Source organism: Cygnus olor, chromosome 2, assembly GCF_009769625.2.
Source record: "Cygnus olor isolate bCygOlo1 chromosome 2, bCygOlo1.pri.v2, whole genome shotgun sequence".
NCBI classification, from domain to species: Eukaryota; Metazoa; Chordata; class Aves; order Anseriformes; family Anatidae; genus Cygnus; species Cygnus olor.
In genome coordinates this window covers 11,513,089-11,527,278 of record NC_049170.1, presented here as the reverse complement: position 1 = coordinate 11,527,278, position 14,190 = coordinate 11,513,089, and the positions used below count along the sequence as shown (strand labels likewise).

General features: G+C 37.0%; 1 protein-coding gene across 5 annotated transcripts in view; it reads left to right on the top strand.

Moving 5' to 3' along the window:
• The window catches only part of LARP4B (La ribonucleoprotein 4B), a 56,983-nt gene that overhangs the window by 35,621 nt on the left and 7,172 nt on the right, over positions 1 to 14,190 (top strand). For 3 of the 5 annotated variants that reach the window (XM_040547753.1, XM_040547754.1, XM_040547752.1), the window contains exons 6-14: positions 548 to 684; positions 1,259 to 1,362; positions 3,023 to 3,133; positions 3,699 to 3,752; positions 4,103 to 4,312; positions 7,631 to 7,737; positions 8,250 to 8,504; positions 9,523 to 9,568; positions 12,802 to 12,966. In XM_040547753.1, the coding sequence (XP_040403687.1) occupies positions 548 to 684; positions 1,259 to 1,362; positions 3,023 to 3,133; positions 3,699 to 3,752; positions 4,103 to 4,312; positions 7,631 to 7,737; positions 8,250 to 8,504; positions 9,523 to 9,568; positions 12,802 to 12,966 (1,189 nt within the window). The remainder of the gene's footprint in view (positions 1 to 547; positions 685 to 1,258; positions 1,363 to 3,022; positions 3,134 to 3,698; positions 3,753 to 4,102; positions 4,313 to 7,630; positions 7,738 to 8,249; positions 8,505 to 9,522; positions 9,569 to 12,801; positions 12,967 to 14,190) is intronic. The other 2 variants (XM_040547756.1, XM_040547755.1) reach the window with 1 other exon arrangement.

Sequence of the window (14,190 nt, the reverse complement as noted above, 5' to 3'; positions counted from 1 at the left end):
ATCTTTTAAAATTTGGCTTGAAACAGACTAGGATTTTTGTACATGCATCCGTAGATTCCTTTATCTTTTAATGATCAGTTTAAAAAAATTAAGGGCTTTGAAACATATACATTCCAGTATAGACCGATGCAAGCTCATCAAAGCCATTTGTTCTCAGTACTTGTTTCTAGTCTAAAAAAAATCCTAAACACCTGTTTTAGTAACCTAGAAAAACTCCTAATCCATATGTTCCTGCATCGCCTGTTGCAATCAGTGGTCATTTGAAGTAATAAATGCTTACCAGTATTACATGTTTGTGGGGGTAATGTGCTGCCTTAACAGGAAGATGCCAGTACTGTTGCATGAAGGAAAAAAAAAGTCATTTTCATGGTTTCTGGGAGGTGAAACAGCTGAACATGGTAAGTTGAATGGGCTGGGGAACTGAAAACACTGAAAATACAGCTTACTGCAGGAATGTGTCTTCTACCCAGTTTTTGTCTCAAGTTTATTAAAGATCACAAAAAGCTACGTCTGTGACATGTCCCCATTTTTTTTTCTCTCCCAACAGAGAAAATCTTGCCAGTGACATGTACCTTATATCACAGATGGACAGTGATCAGTATGTGCCAATAATGACAGTAGCAAACCTTGATCATGTCAAGAAACTCAGTACTGATATGGATTTGATTGTTGAAGTGCTGAGATGTAAGTAAAAATAGCTCAATGCTTGAATGCATTTTGGTAACTGCTGTAGGACTATTAATCAAGATTTTCAATAACTTTTCATTTTGCTTGTCAAGTATTACAGTAAATTGTCATCCTTTTTACTGTAAAGCTTAAAGAGCAGGCATCTTCCAGTTTAGACCATCACGCTTTTGGAATGGTAGCCCTGTAAAAGCTACTTCACATTTGAGGTATTGAGTAATGATCTATGTGAACGAGAGTAATGTGAGTTTAGGTTCTCAGAAAAGGCTACTGGACATTACCCCTAAAGTAAGAATTAAGGAAGAACAAGACTCAATGTGCAACTTAAAAGGGATAACTAATGAACTGAGATTTCCTGGTCTGGAAGCGTAGGAAAAGAGTGGAGAGTTCAAGGAACACGTCTGCTCAGTTTCAAGTGTTTGAAATTATCAGCAGTCTTCTATTATTTCTTAATATTTTAAAATATTTAAAGTTTAACACACAATTTTGTCGTAAAAATGTGTCTACAGCATCTTCTGGTGTGCAAAGCTATTATGATTGCTGACAGCTAAAATACATTTTTTTCCTCTCTTAGCGTTGCCTTTAGTCCAAGTGGATGAGAAGGGAGAAAAAGTTAGGCCAAATCAGAATCGCTGTATTGTGATTTTACGTGAAGTACCTGAATCTACCCCCATTGAAGTAAGTAACGGTTTAGTAGGAGAAACGTTTCTTACTTAATATTTGGAAGTTAGATTTTTTTTCCCAGGTTTTAATAAGAGCATCATATTTCTTACTATGTTTCTTATTACTGTCTGCATTTCTAAGCCTTAGCTTATAGTTTTTGTTTGGATAATAAATATATTTGATAGAAGCATATCACTCATAGAAAGACTGCAGTAAAATCTGTAGCTCTAAAGAGGGCTGAATAACTGATGATGCTGTGTGTTCAGTAGAGATACCATAATTTTCTTGGACTCTGGCGTATCCATACACATTTAGCTCTTAGCTATTTGGATAAATAGTAAACAAAGATGAGAGAAGATAAATCTTGGGATGGAAAATGGCATTGCTGCACCTTTTCAGGATAAAGTTCATAAAGCTCTGCGAACATTCCCACAATGCTGAAGGTAAATGTGTCAACAAGTCACAAAGGATCTTGCTAGCTTGTGGAATGGGTATAAGAGTGGTGAGCTTGATTTTTTGAATGTGCAAGTAGTACTGTTAGATTAAAAACTTACAGTAAAGAAACAAGTGGCCTAGAGAGACTGGAGCACAAAAGAAAATGCTCAAAGGAATCAGAGGGAAGAAGTTAGATGTGTTATGTACACTGCTTAAAAATATCAGCTGCTTTTAACTTTCTAAATGAAATGTAGCCTTTCAAAGACTGCCTGGCTTTTAATATAATATATTGTTTTTCTTACTGTCATCAGTGTGTCAGGTTGGATATATTAGCACTGGGTGGTCTCTCTTAAATGCTTAAAAACAAAAACAAAGTTCTGAGAAGTCTGAAGTGAAACGTTTTATACATTGTGTTTAAACTTGTGGGACTGGAAAATCTAGACTTAACCAGCCAGGCTTAACAGGATACATTTTCTGGCTGAGCATGGTCAGGCTTTATTTAAGCAGCAATGTTCTGACCTACTGTAAGGCCCCCCAAGTTGCATTGCTTTTTGATGCTGGTTGACTCAATTCAGTGACAAAACTGAATAGTGTGCAAAATAATAAGTCTAAGGTGTGTTTTTCTATAAAAATCAGTTCATTGTTTTCCAGGTAACATAAACCCTGCTCTCAAATGTATTAATCTGTAGCCACTTGAGTTAAAGTGTATCTCCAAATTTCTGCCAAAAGGTCAGGGATCTCCTATCCCATGCAGTATGGACAAGTTTTTGTGGCTCCATGGATCTAGGGACAAGGGACATGCAGACATTGTTCTGGATCAGCTTCCTCATCTCTCGTGGACACTGGTGCCTCACAAAAGGAGGGAGGAAGAAGTGGTTTTATGCAGGAGTGATAAGGTGCAACAGCTTTTCAGAAGAATTCTGCACTTGATGCCAAGTTTATTTGTCTCTCTATGGCCTAAATAGCTTATCTCCCCTAGCTCAAGGGAGCAAGCAGGAGCTGCTTTGATATGGCCTAGACAGTGCTTCCCTCTCTTTCTTCAAACTACCAGGGAGCTTGGAGAGAGAACACTTAGAGTAGGTGTTCTGAAGTTCTCGGTTCCTGTTCTGTAAGCTGAAAAGTGCTTTTAATTTTTCTTACCAGGAATTTTTGAATCCTGTTTCAAATTGTTTTCTTTTATCTGTCCACTTCTTCTCTCCCACACTTTTTTCTTCCTTCTTGTCAAAACTGCTTTCCTTAGGAGGTTGAAGCACTTTTCAAAGGAGATAATTTGCCTAAGTTTATCAACTGTGAGTTTGCCTATAATGACAACTGGTTCATCACGTTTGAATCAGAAGCTGATGCACAGCAGGTAACACTTTTTTTTGAAGCATTAGAAATTATAACGGGAAACAAGGATGAAATTAGAGAGGATTGGCTGGGTTGTAGGATCATAGAATGGCTCAGGTTGGAAGGGACCTTAAAGATCATCAAACTCCAACCCCCATGGGCCCTCCTGGAAAAGGTGTTATAAGCTGTATTACAAATGTGTAAGAACTTAAGAAGAAAAAAATCCTTTAAAAATCAGTAGTGCTTCCCATTAGCTAATACTCAGTTATCAGTACTATTAAACATAATCCTTTAAGTTTTATCTTGTTTGCGTATCCTGGCTTCCTGGCCAAAGCTATAATACTATGTACTAAGAGCATTGATATTTTAAATGACGCATTGAAACACTTCATTTGTAAGACTTAAAATCTTGTTTTAATGCTACTGAAGCACTTCTGCAGTGATAACTTAAATCTGGCCAAATGCAGATTAAATATGGGGGTTTTCTTTACGGACACTTCAAGAATTATTGTTAGGCTTAGCCTGTCAAAACTTAACTTGCCTTTGTTTAAACTATATTTGACAAATTTTACAATGACTTTTTAAAGGCTTACAGATACCTTAGAGAAGAAGTGAAAACTTTCCAAGGAAAACCCATTAAGGTAAGTAGAGCTTTCAGTTTTATTTTTGTGTGTGTGCATATGTTCTGTTCTATTGAGGGGGCCCACTTGTGTTTTCTGATATATGTTAAGGTGGTCCAATCTCAGCAGCCATTTGACCTGGAGATTGGTTTTGAAATGTAGCAGATGCTGTTATACTTATCCTTTTCCTCCTTTCTGGCAGCAGTATGTCCAACCCAGCATCAGGCCGGCAGGGAAGCATTCAGCAGTTCCTGCCTTCCTTGAAGGAGAGAGCAATGACTGACAAGTGTCCAGTTTGAGATCTGCTAGTTTGAACCATCCTGATTACATTTGAAAGGCTGCTGTAATAAATAATTTCATCTCCTTTGCAGGCAAGGATAAAAGCAAAGGCAATAGCTATAAACACATTTTTGCCAAAGAATGGATATAGACCTCTGGATATGAACCTCTACACGCAGCAGCGTTACACAACATCCTTTTACTTACCTCCAGTATACAGCCCCCAACAGCAGTTTCCGTTGTACAGCTTAATCGCCCCACAGACCTGGTCAACCACACACAGCTACCTTGACCCTGCTTTGGTAAGTCTCTTGCTTAAGAAGCAGTTAATTCTGCTCAAAGTTGGTATTTTTGGTAGGGAGTCTTGATCTTGAGGTACAGGAAGCATACGTATCCTAAAAAGGGTAGTTTTAAGATGCTGATTCTTCTTGAAAAACAGTTCTTCAAAATTCTCCATGATGTACAAGATTGAGAATAGCATCTGTTCTTAAACTGGAGCAAGATTCTCTTCTTAACCTTTCAGGTTTTGAGGCAGTAGTTCTTTCCGGAGATTAGCAAAGTTTTCTCTTGATAATGGCCAAGTGAAGACTTCTTTCAGTAATGGTCAAAAATCTTCTGTAGAAACTAGATCTTCAGAATATGTACATGAATACCAGAAAAAAATCTGTACTGAATAACTTTAATGCTACCATATCACATAAATGAGGATGATTTAGTGTCTTGGTCTTCCAGCAGGGAAGTTCTAGCTTAACCTGCTAAATTCCCTTAAGAACATTTCAAACAGGGTAAAATATTTTCTGTGCATCTTTTTGGCAATAAAAAATAGAATTAATTCTGTTAAGCATTTTAAAAGTTTTTTTAATTATTTTTCAAATTCTTAAAAAAAAGGGTAAGCCTTAGAGCTAGAGTGGTAACAGTAAGTCCTTTTATACTGTATTGGGACATCGATCCTGCAGTGAGTGTTCCATCTTTTCCTCCATTATGACATTCTTGGCTCATTTTAGTCTTCCATTGTCATCCTATGGAAATTAATATGAATATAGTTTTCTGTTAATGAGTCGGGGACTAATGTTGTCCTCTGTTGGAGCCGCTTTGTCCCCTCTATAAATGCCTCTTTGCTCGCAGCTGAAAAACTAGGGTAGTAATGCTTCAAAATCAGAAGCTTTTTAGTTTTTTTGGCAGAGGATGAAAGTGTCCTTGAACAAACTTGAGCAAACTTCCTGTGTACCAAACAGCAAGCTAATTAAAAAGTTGGTGTGCTAAACACTTCACGCATAGGGAAGGCAGCCAGAGCCCTTGCAGGGGAAGGCTTTTTAAGGGGGATGAAGAATGTGGAGGAGACAAGGTAACGAGCATAGCGAACAATGTTATCCTAAGAGGCAGACATGTTATTAAGCAGAAGCTAAAATGAATGTGGTTCTTACTCTAGAAAAATGAAACCCAGCTATTTCACAAGTCTTGCTGTGGAATAGTGGAGTCATTTGGTAGCACCGATGTACATGTAGATTGATTGGCCACAGGTTCAAGCACAACGTAGCGTGCGTCTGCCTTAAGTTATCATGGAACTTTGTACTCCTGAAAGCTTACTAGTCCTGGCTTTTGGGGGAAGACTTTAAAAGTTTGTCAGCATTAAAAGTTCTCATACCTTTCTTAGTAAAAATAGGAAAATTAACTGGCAGAGCATTGCCTCCCACTGTGTTGAGGCATATTGCCATTGGTTGGCTGCACTTCTTTACAGCATTTGGCTGCGGTTTGTGTACATGAATGTAGTATGATATTTATTGAACCTTCATGGTGGTTTCACACAATAGAAAAAGCTATATTTGAATAGAAATCATTTGTGAGGAGAACAGGGACCAAGAAGAACAATGATACTGCAATAATTTTCATGAGACAAGATTGCAGTTTGCGTGTAGAGACTGGTGTGCACATATGCCAGAAGTTTCTCTTGTCTTCTGCTTCAGCATAAATGCTAACTGTTCTTTCTCATCTCCAGCTTGGGATGAAATACACACAACACTGTGGGCTTAAAGCTTTAATTCTGAAACTAGAGTACGGCAGCATGGCCTCCAAATTTTAAAATTACCTACTTCTTCATCAAGTACATAATAGTATTTGAAAAAAGATCTGTCTTGTACTATTTGTAAAAATAGGTGTACTTTTGAGGAATCAAATTAATTCTGTGGAGAAAGCAAATTAAGGCATTTGTCATTACTGCAAAATGGAAATATGTTTTTATCTCTAAAAGGATCATCTCTAAAGAAAGAAGAGGTGAATATTGCTAGTGTCCATTTAAGCAATGAATTAAATGGATTTTCCTTTTCTGCATTCAGTGTTTTTTCATTATTCAGGTTCAGTAGCTGTTTGCTAGCTTTGGTTGAATTTACAGTGTTCAAGTTATAAATATCAAAGCACAAAGCACTTCAAAGCAGTGTTTTGATGAAACTTTGTTCCTTCATTAAACTTAAGGGTCTGGTTTGGGAGTCAGAGGTAGCATTTGCTAACATGCACTAGGTTAGGCAAACAGTAGTTTGGGATGACAGCTTTGGTGTTTTCATTGATTAGTGATTTGCTCTAAGTTTCACAAGAACAAAGACAAGCTTTTTTAGACAAGTTTACTGATCCATTTATAGGAAACTGTTAATCCCAGCTGTTTTTGGAAGATGCAGTCTTTTTCATCATTTAATTATGTACAGAAAGAGTGCTATGTGGAACTTTATTCCTGAGTATGATGTAAATGTTAATTGAAAATAGTGTTATTCTTCTGCATTTTAGTTATTTCCAGGGAGAGAAGACGATAAGCAAGCATTTGCTATCGCTAATAATACTTCCTAAATGAAACCCATTCATACCCTTAAAAAAAAAGTACACTAGTGATGTTGGGGAAGCTAATATGAATGTGCTTCAAATTGAGGTATCTTGTTAATATCAGATGTTGATATGCACCCACCCCCGTAAAATCTTTTGCTAATGCATTTTCTTTTGGGAATGAGACAGTGAGTAACGTGCAGTTTAAGTTAGTAAGATGCAAAAAGAATCAGATCTGTTTAACATTCATTAGTTCTCTTGGCTTTATGTAGGTGTCATGTGGAAGATAACTAACTAGAATGAGGAACTAATGGAGAAGGTTTATTTTAAGGAGTGATTTGCATATAAATAAGAAACATTTACATGTTGTGTACATTAGAGACTAACAATGTATGGCTTCAGGGTTAGAGACGCTTCATAGTGTGGTCTGAAATAAGAGGAGTGCTTACAGTTGAGAATTTTGGCTCAATATTTCTCAATACTTTTAACAAGTCAGAGCTTGAATATATGTATATAGTGGCTGTGTTCTCAAAAAAACCACCACCAAAACAAAACAAAAAAAGCATTTTGTAAGATGGTTACAAGGTACTGGGCAAATGCTCTATTGCTGTTTGAGACATTCTTTTAAGTACTGACCTGTGTAGAATATAAAATACAGAATATAGAATATTCAGTTATATAAAATACAGAATATAGAATATAAAATATAGAATATAAAATACCTGTGTAGATATGAAATACAAGGCTAAGAGAAAATAGTATAGTTTGCTTATAATTATGAGCATGCAATATATATATATTTTTTTTTTTAGGTAACACCATTTCCAAATACTGGATTTATCAATGGGTTCACATCTCCGACCTTCAAGCCTGCTGCTTCTCCACTGACTACACTCAGACAATACCCTCCCAGGAACAGGCAAGTTCAACTTATCTTTTAGCCATATATACAGGACTATATTAGCCGGTATATGGGGTTTTAATCTACTTATCTTAGAAACACCACCTAACTTGAAAATACTTGTGCAACTGAACTTGGTGCAAGGTTAAGTGACAGCAAAGGCCAGATGGTGTTGCTATTGTTAGTGAACATGCTGCTTCTAATTGCAAATGGACTGTCTGAAAGCTGAGAACTTCTGTTCCGTGATTTAATACGTTCAGATAAAATATTCTGAATGATAGTAAGTGACCAGCAGTATTATTGATCTAGCATTTTCAGTTTCAAGTAGTTTTTAGTTAAGCCAGAGTTGAAAATACAATGGAAAGGTTAACTTGATGGTTCACGTGGCCTGTTCAAATGAATATTTTAACATGTAAATGAAACGCTCAGTAGAGGACCAAAGATTTTGCTTCTTCTGAATTCTGTGTATAGACTTAGGCCTCAGAAGATCTATCATAGTACATATGTTGAAATGACTTTTGAATTTGTAGGAATCCTAGCAAGTCCCATATACGACATACAATACCCAGTGCAGAAAGGGGACCTGGGCTTCTAGACAGTCCTACAATATTCAACTTTTCTGCTGATCGTTTAATCAATGGCGTCAGGAGTCCACAGACGCGGCAGCCGGGACAAAACAGGACACGGATGCAGAATGCTACTACGAGTTACACCAAGAGGGAAGTAGGAACTGGACGAATGGAACAGACCAGCGTGGACTCGTCTCCTGGATTAGGTAGAGGAAGGTGAGTGTGCTTCTGTAGGTGTCTGTTGAAGAACACAATATCGGTGCTGCTGCTTTTACTAAAAGAGGAATGCTATCAGTACTGTTCTCATTACTGTTTTAATCTGAGACTCTCTCCTCATACCTAAAATCTTGGAAAGTACTTCAGAGGAAGTCCTAAATAGAGAAATAAAATGCAAAGTGGAACTGCATACTTTCCTACCAAATGAAAGCCATTAAAGGCACCTGATGAACAATTTACATGGATCTAATCCTCTGCTTTCTTTACGTGTTGTTGGAAAGTTTTTTGCATGTTTGACTTTAATGAAGCAGTTCTGCCATTCCATTGTCACAGTGTAGATCGTGCACCTGAATCTGTACCAGCAGAGCTTATTCTTAATACTTTCAGTCGAAAGACCAGAATTTTACCCATATTAGATGTTTACAATGTCCGAGATGATGGCTTTGTATGGAGGGAGGAAGAAGGATTATGTGCAACTAAGAAAACCTATTGTTGTGCAGTTTGAGGGGGGGGGAAGCTGAAAACTGATGGCAACAATTTTAATTTGAGAATTTAGCAGGTTTATCTTGGAATTTTTGAAATACAGTGCAGTTCTAATAAGTGCTTTATAGAAGTACTTTCTTTAATGATGGTTGTGCTTTTGTCTCCAATTAAATAATTTTGAGTTGCTTCCAGAATTGGAAGATAACTTGAGTCTTTTGCAGATGATCCTGTATTAAACTTGTGTGTTTAAAAAAAAAAAAAAACAAACAACTTTCCCCCTGGCTATTCAAAGGTTTTGTCTAAGCGTTAGACATATTTGGCACTGAGATGCACTTTTAACTCAGGAATTACTTGCAAATAGTGTGTTATGCTGACTTGTATAAAGTCTGTGTGTTTATTTTAATGAGTTTGCTAACCTTCCCCTAAAACACTGTAGACAGGTTATTAAGAACTAAAGATGAATGAAATAGTGATTCAAACTAATCTCTCTATTCATGTAAAGGCGAGGTTCTGATAACTGTTTTCTTTCCCTTAGGAAAAACTCGTATGGCTACCGAAAGAAAAGGGAGGACAAGTTTACGGTGAGTTTTCATGATCGCATTCAATTATAATTAAAGTGGGGTAGCAAGGCAATAGTATGGATATTATGTGTAATAGCAGGTGAGATGACCTGTTGCATAAGAACTTGTTTGACGGAAGATAGCTGATTAAATTCACTGGAGTTTACTGCATTTGGGTATCCGAGAAGATTGTCCATTAATTCAAAAGTCAGGAAAAAGTTAAAATTACTCTTTTGTCATGGCAAATGACTTCTACCTTAGTGTTATTTTGTCAGTATGATTGACTGTTCGCATTCACGGAGGGCCAACTTTAGCTTAGCTTGAGATTTGATTATCATTCATGTAGACATTGAGTATTTTATAGAACTATGTGTCACATAATGTATAACTAGAATGTTAGTTATGAAGAGATCAGTTATATTTCTTAAATCTAATACCTCTTTCTCCATTTCTACTTCCAACTCTGAGTTTAAAAAAAAATAAAAATAAAAAAATAAACAGTTCTAGTTCTCCTTGGAAGGACAAAGCTGTTTTTTTCAGGAACCATATTATCATCCTTCATTTATAGGGAGTGTATGAGAGATTCTGCTTATGCAAGAGGCACTAAGGTGTTCAGGACCACTTGATAAGGGTGGATATACTAACACTTGAAATACTGTGATTTTTGTGAACTTAAACTCAAGGTGGATACCTAAATAAATACTTGAAAAGTCTGGACTTATTTCTTTCTTCTACCCACTAGCTATATTTTTATAGCGCTTAGGGTTTGGTTTGCTAAAACCAGACACTTCTCTGCAATTCATTTCTGCTTCACGTGGCAAGTTCATGAAGTCTCACTGGATTATTTCATGATTCACGTTACAGTTGCAGAGAAATGCCACTGCTTGAGCCATAACACATTCTCAGAAGTCTGAAATAATTGCATTTGCATACTGGTGCCTCCTGCTGTTGAGTAGTTTAATGGGACGTGGATAAGAAAGAACGTCAAGGCTTTAGGAAGTATAACAGGGCAAGTGGTTCCTTTTGGTTCTTGTCAAACTTCTCAAAACTCAGTAAGATCAGATTACATGTAAGGTTCTCAGTACTTATTTCTTCTGCTCTTTAAGAGCTGCTTGATGTTTTTTCCATCAATGACTTTTTTTCCTTCCTTTGAAAGAATAAGGAAGTGGTACAGGTTAGGCATGATGTATAAATGAGTGGCAAGAGCAAGGATTACCTGGGGCACTCTTACTGAACAAAGAGGCTCTTCAGACTCGGCTGACTTTAAAGGTTGTTTTAACTTTAAAACTGATAAAACTGATAAAACTGACTTCTTTGGAAGTCAGGTCTACCAGTTCCCTTTTCTCAGCAGCAGACTTTAACTGCAGCCTGTGTAGTCAGGTTCCTTCCAGTCTCTTTTGGCCCATGAATCTGTACTCTCTACTGTCCCATACTGCAGCTTCAACAAAGGTGGGAGCAGCTGCATGCCCTCAGTGCGTACACTGTTAGGTAACGTATCCTGAAGTGAAAGATTGACATTTGACACCTTCAGACTGTACAATCCAGGATCCTATTTCATGTGCAGTGGTTGTGTATTGTATGTAGGACATCAGCACAGCCAGCTGTATTTGAAAGGAGTGATGACTCCTTTTAATTTTTAGAAGGAGCACTTACAGGAAGAATGCATCCTCGCTTGAGAAAGCACACAAAACCTGAAATTGATCAGTTTATATCTGAGGCTATATAGGGACATAAGCCAATTATAAGTTGACTTGAGAAATTTTATGCAGTTGGCAGCTTAAGTTATGTTTAAGTCTTTCCTAGTCCGTCTAATTCAAGATGTTAATATATCCATGCTACTTCTCTCTTACATAGTTTTAGGGGGATCTATTTTTTAGGAATATCTAAAGCAGTATCTATTACAGGACTTGAGTCCTGTTTAAGAAAACAAAGTTCTGTGATTTGAAATACTGTCTTAAAAAGGAAAAGGTTGTCCCTCTTACAGTTTGAGCTGGATAAAGTGTAGTTTCTTTCCACGACCCTTTGATGGGTCACCTAGCTTCTATTTTGGGAGGTTTACACCATTCATTGCTGTAACACTCTTGAATTCTGTCTTTGGAGGGGCACAATGCTGATTTAGTAGCAATCCTGAGGGTTGCAGTTGTTCTTGCTTCTGTGTCTATTCTTTCCCTATTTCCCAACTGATACACACATCTTTTGGCATAGAATGTAGTTTGTGAAGGGATCTCAAGGGTAGTTTTGTATGTCTATTGCTCTTCGTGAAAAAGAAGGGGATAAAACAGTAAGTAATGCAACATTTTTCCTATTCTGTCTATAAGCTTTATTCTCACATTCAGTGATATACCAGTAACTGTTTCCCTTGTCAAAAATAGGAATCATCTCAAAGACAACTTTGCATTTACTATTTTGAAGCAGAGATAATGTTAGCACAGTCATGAAACAGTTACATCTTTGTTTACATGTTGTAGACAAAGTTAATGGGTAACTTAAGTTACAGTGTATAACATAAGGAATTTAGTTTTTCAATGGAAATAGAACAGTTTTACAAATTCTTACAAGCAGTCTCCATGGGTGATCTTTGCCTGAAGGACTCATTTAATTCTTGAAATGCTGTAGGTGGTACAGATTTTACCCCAATAATGTTTTTGCCTGGAACTTTGTTTTTCTTAGGTTTAATTAGAAAAGTTCATGTTTCAAAAATAACTTAGCTTATTTGCATTTTTAATGTGAATTCATATGGTCACTTAGTAAATTTGATTAAAAGTGCCGTCATCTACATTAAATGCAAGGCATGCTGTCTTGCCAATTTTTAACATATCTGAACTTGAACGATATAAGATTCTTGTTAACTCTTGTCTTTCATGTAGAATATTAACAGCAACACGTAAATGGGCTTTATATCTGAATTTTCACTATATGATGATATCTAAAAGGGTCTTTTTCTTTTCCATGTCAGTGTATTGCACATCCTGAAAGAAGGGTCAGGGAGAAGACTTAACTATACCAGCAGCACTAAAGTTTATGCATGTGACATTTTTAAAGATACTTATGCCATCCTATTTAAATTATAATTAAACATTTTAAGGGCACCAATGGGAAATGAGTTCCTGGGTACTGTGATTTTCTTGGGAAGTGGGGTGGGGGAGGTCTGTAGGGCTTCGCACATATAAATCAAATGCAAATTACCACTTATTGTCATGACTTCCTTTTCTGTCACCCAGTGTGGTAACCTCAGCATGTTATTTCTGTTCCAGAGAGGCCAAACACAGTCTCCACCACCACCAAAACCTCCATCTCCTAGCTTTGAATTGGGTTTATCTAGCTTTCCTCCATTACCTGGGGCTGCTGGCAATTTAAAGACTGAAGACCTTTTTGAAAACAGACTGTCCAGTGTGGTAATAGGAACGTCAAAAGAAAGAGTGAGTAGTCAGTGTTTTCATTGGGAAAACAAAGAATTGCGTATCTCTTGTTTTCAGATTTGGTGTCTTATATGTAAGAAAGACATGGGTCGTGAGAAATGCTTTTAAAAAAAACAGCTGTCAAATGTCGTGCGACTGCCTTCCGCATTTATATCTTAGAATTTGTTGGGTATTCTCTTTGAAATGGTGTGGAATACATGCACCCACATAAGTAGATTATCAGAGATTAGAAAATGTACTCTTTACTGTTCCTGATTGCCTCAGCGTTTTTGATGGACCCACGTGAAAAATGATTAATTTTCGTCCTATTTGAAAGTCAAAACTTCTGAACTGTATATAAAACACTTTCAAGTGACAAACTTAAGTGCTGAAATATAAAGAAGCTGTTTATGTAATCTTAATACACAAAGCATCACAGCTGGAACAAGAACTGCTATCAAAACCAGCTGGATCCAAGAGTTGTCTTGTCATATTGCACAAAGATAAAATATAACTATGATTTGGCAACCAAAGTTTGCTCTCTAGATACTGTAGAGATGCAGGTGAGAATTGACGTTCAGTAGCTGTTCATAGATTTCATCCTTAGAACTGTGAGTGACAGTATGTTCTCTATCAAGAGTGATACACCCTGTGCACTACTGAACAGCCCAGGCTATGGAAGTTTGTATCATTTAAAATTTTTGCTAGCTCTATATCCAGGGGCTGACTTCTAAATGAAGAAGCTAACTGCTGGATATAGCAGTGCAAAGCAACCCAATGAATGCCAAAATCTTTTGATTTTTCCTCTAGAACCTGGACTGTTGCAGATGTTTTCTTGTTGCCCAGGTATCAGAGGTTGTTAGGATATAGGTTGGTAAAGGAAAGTAGTGGTAGCAGGGCAGTCCCCATCCAAACGAAATTACACAGACGTGGTATTTATTTTGTCTCCTGCGTATGTAGACAAGAGACAGCTACGTTCCAGGGCTGTGTTTAGAAGGAATGTGCAGAACAGTGCCGTGATAAGAGCAGTCTTTAATGTGTGCCAGTAATCTAGATTGTGATCTGTTCTTGGCAATCTGTGTATTTGTATTTTACCTGTATTATTTCTAGAATGGTTTTAGCTATCATATTTCATGTTTTAAATGTAACTTCAGCAGTCACTATCACTGCTACGATTTAAAACGCATTGCTCCTCCTGTTGCAAATCCAGTACTTGCTTTGCAGTGTACTTAACGTAATGAATTT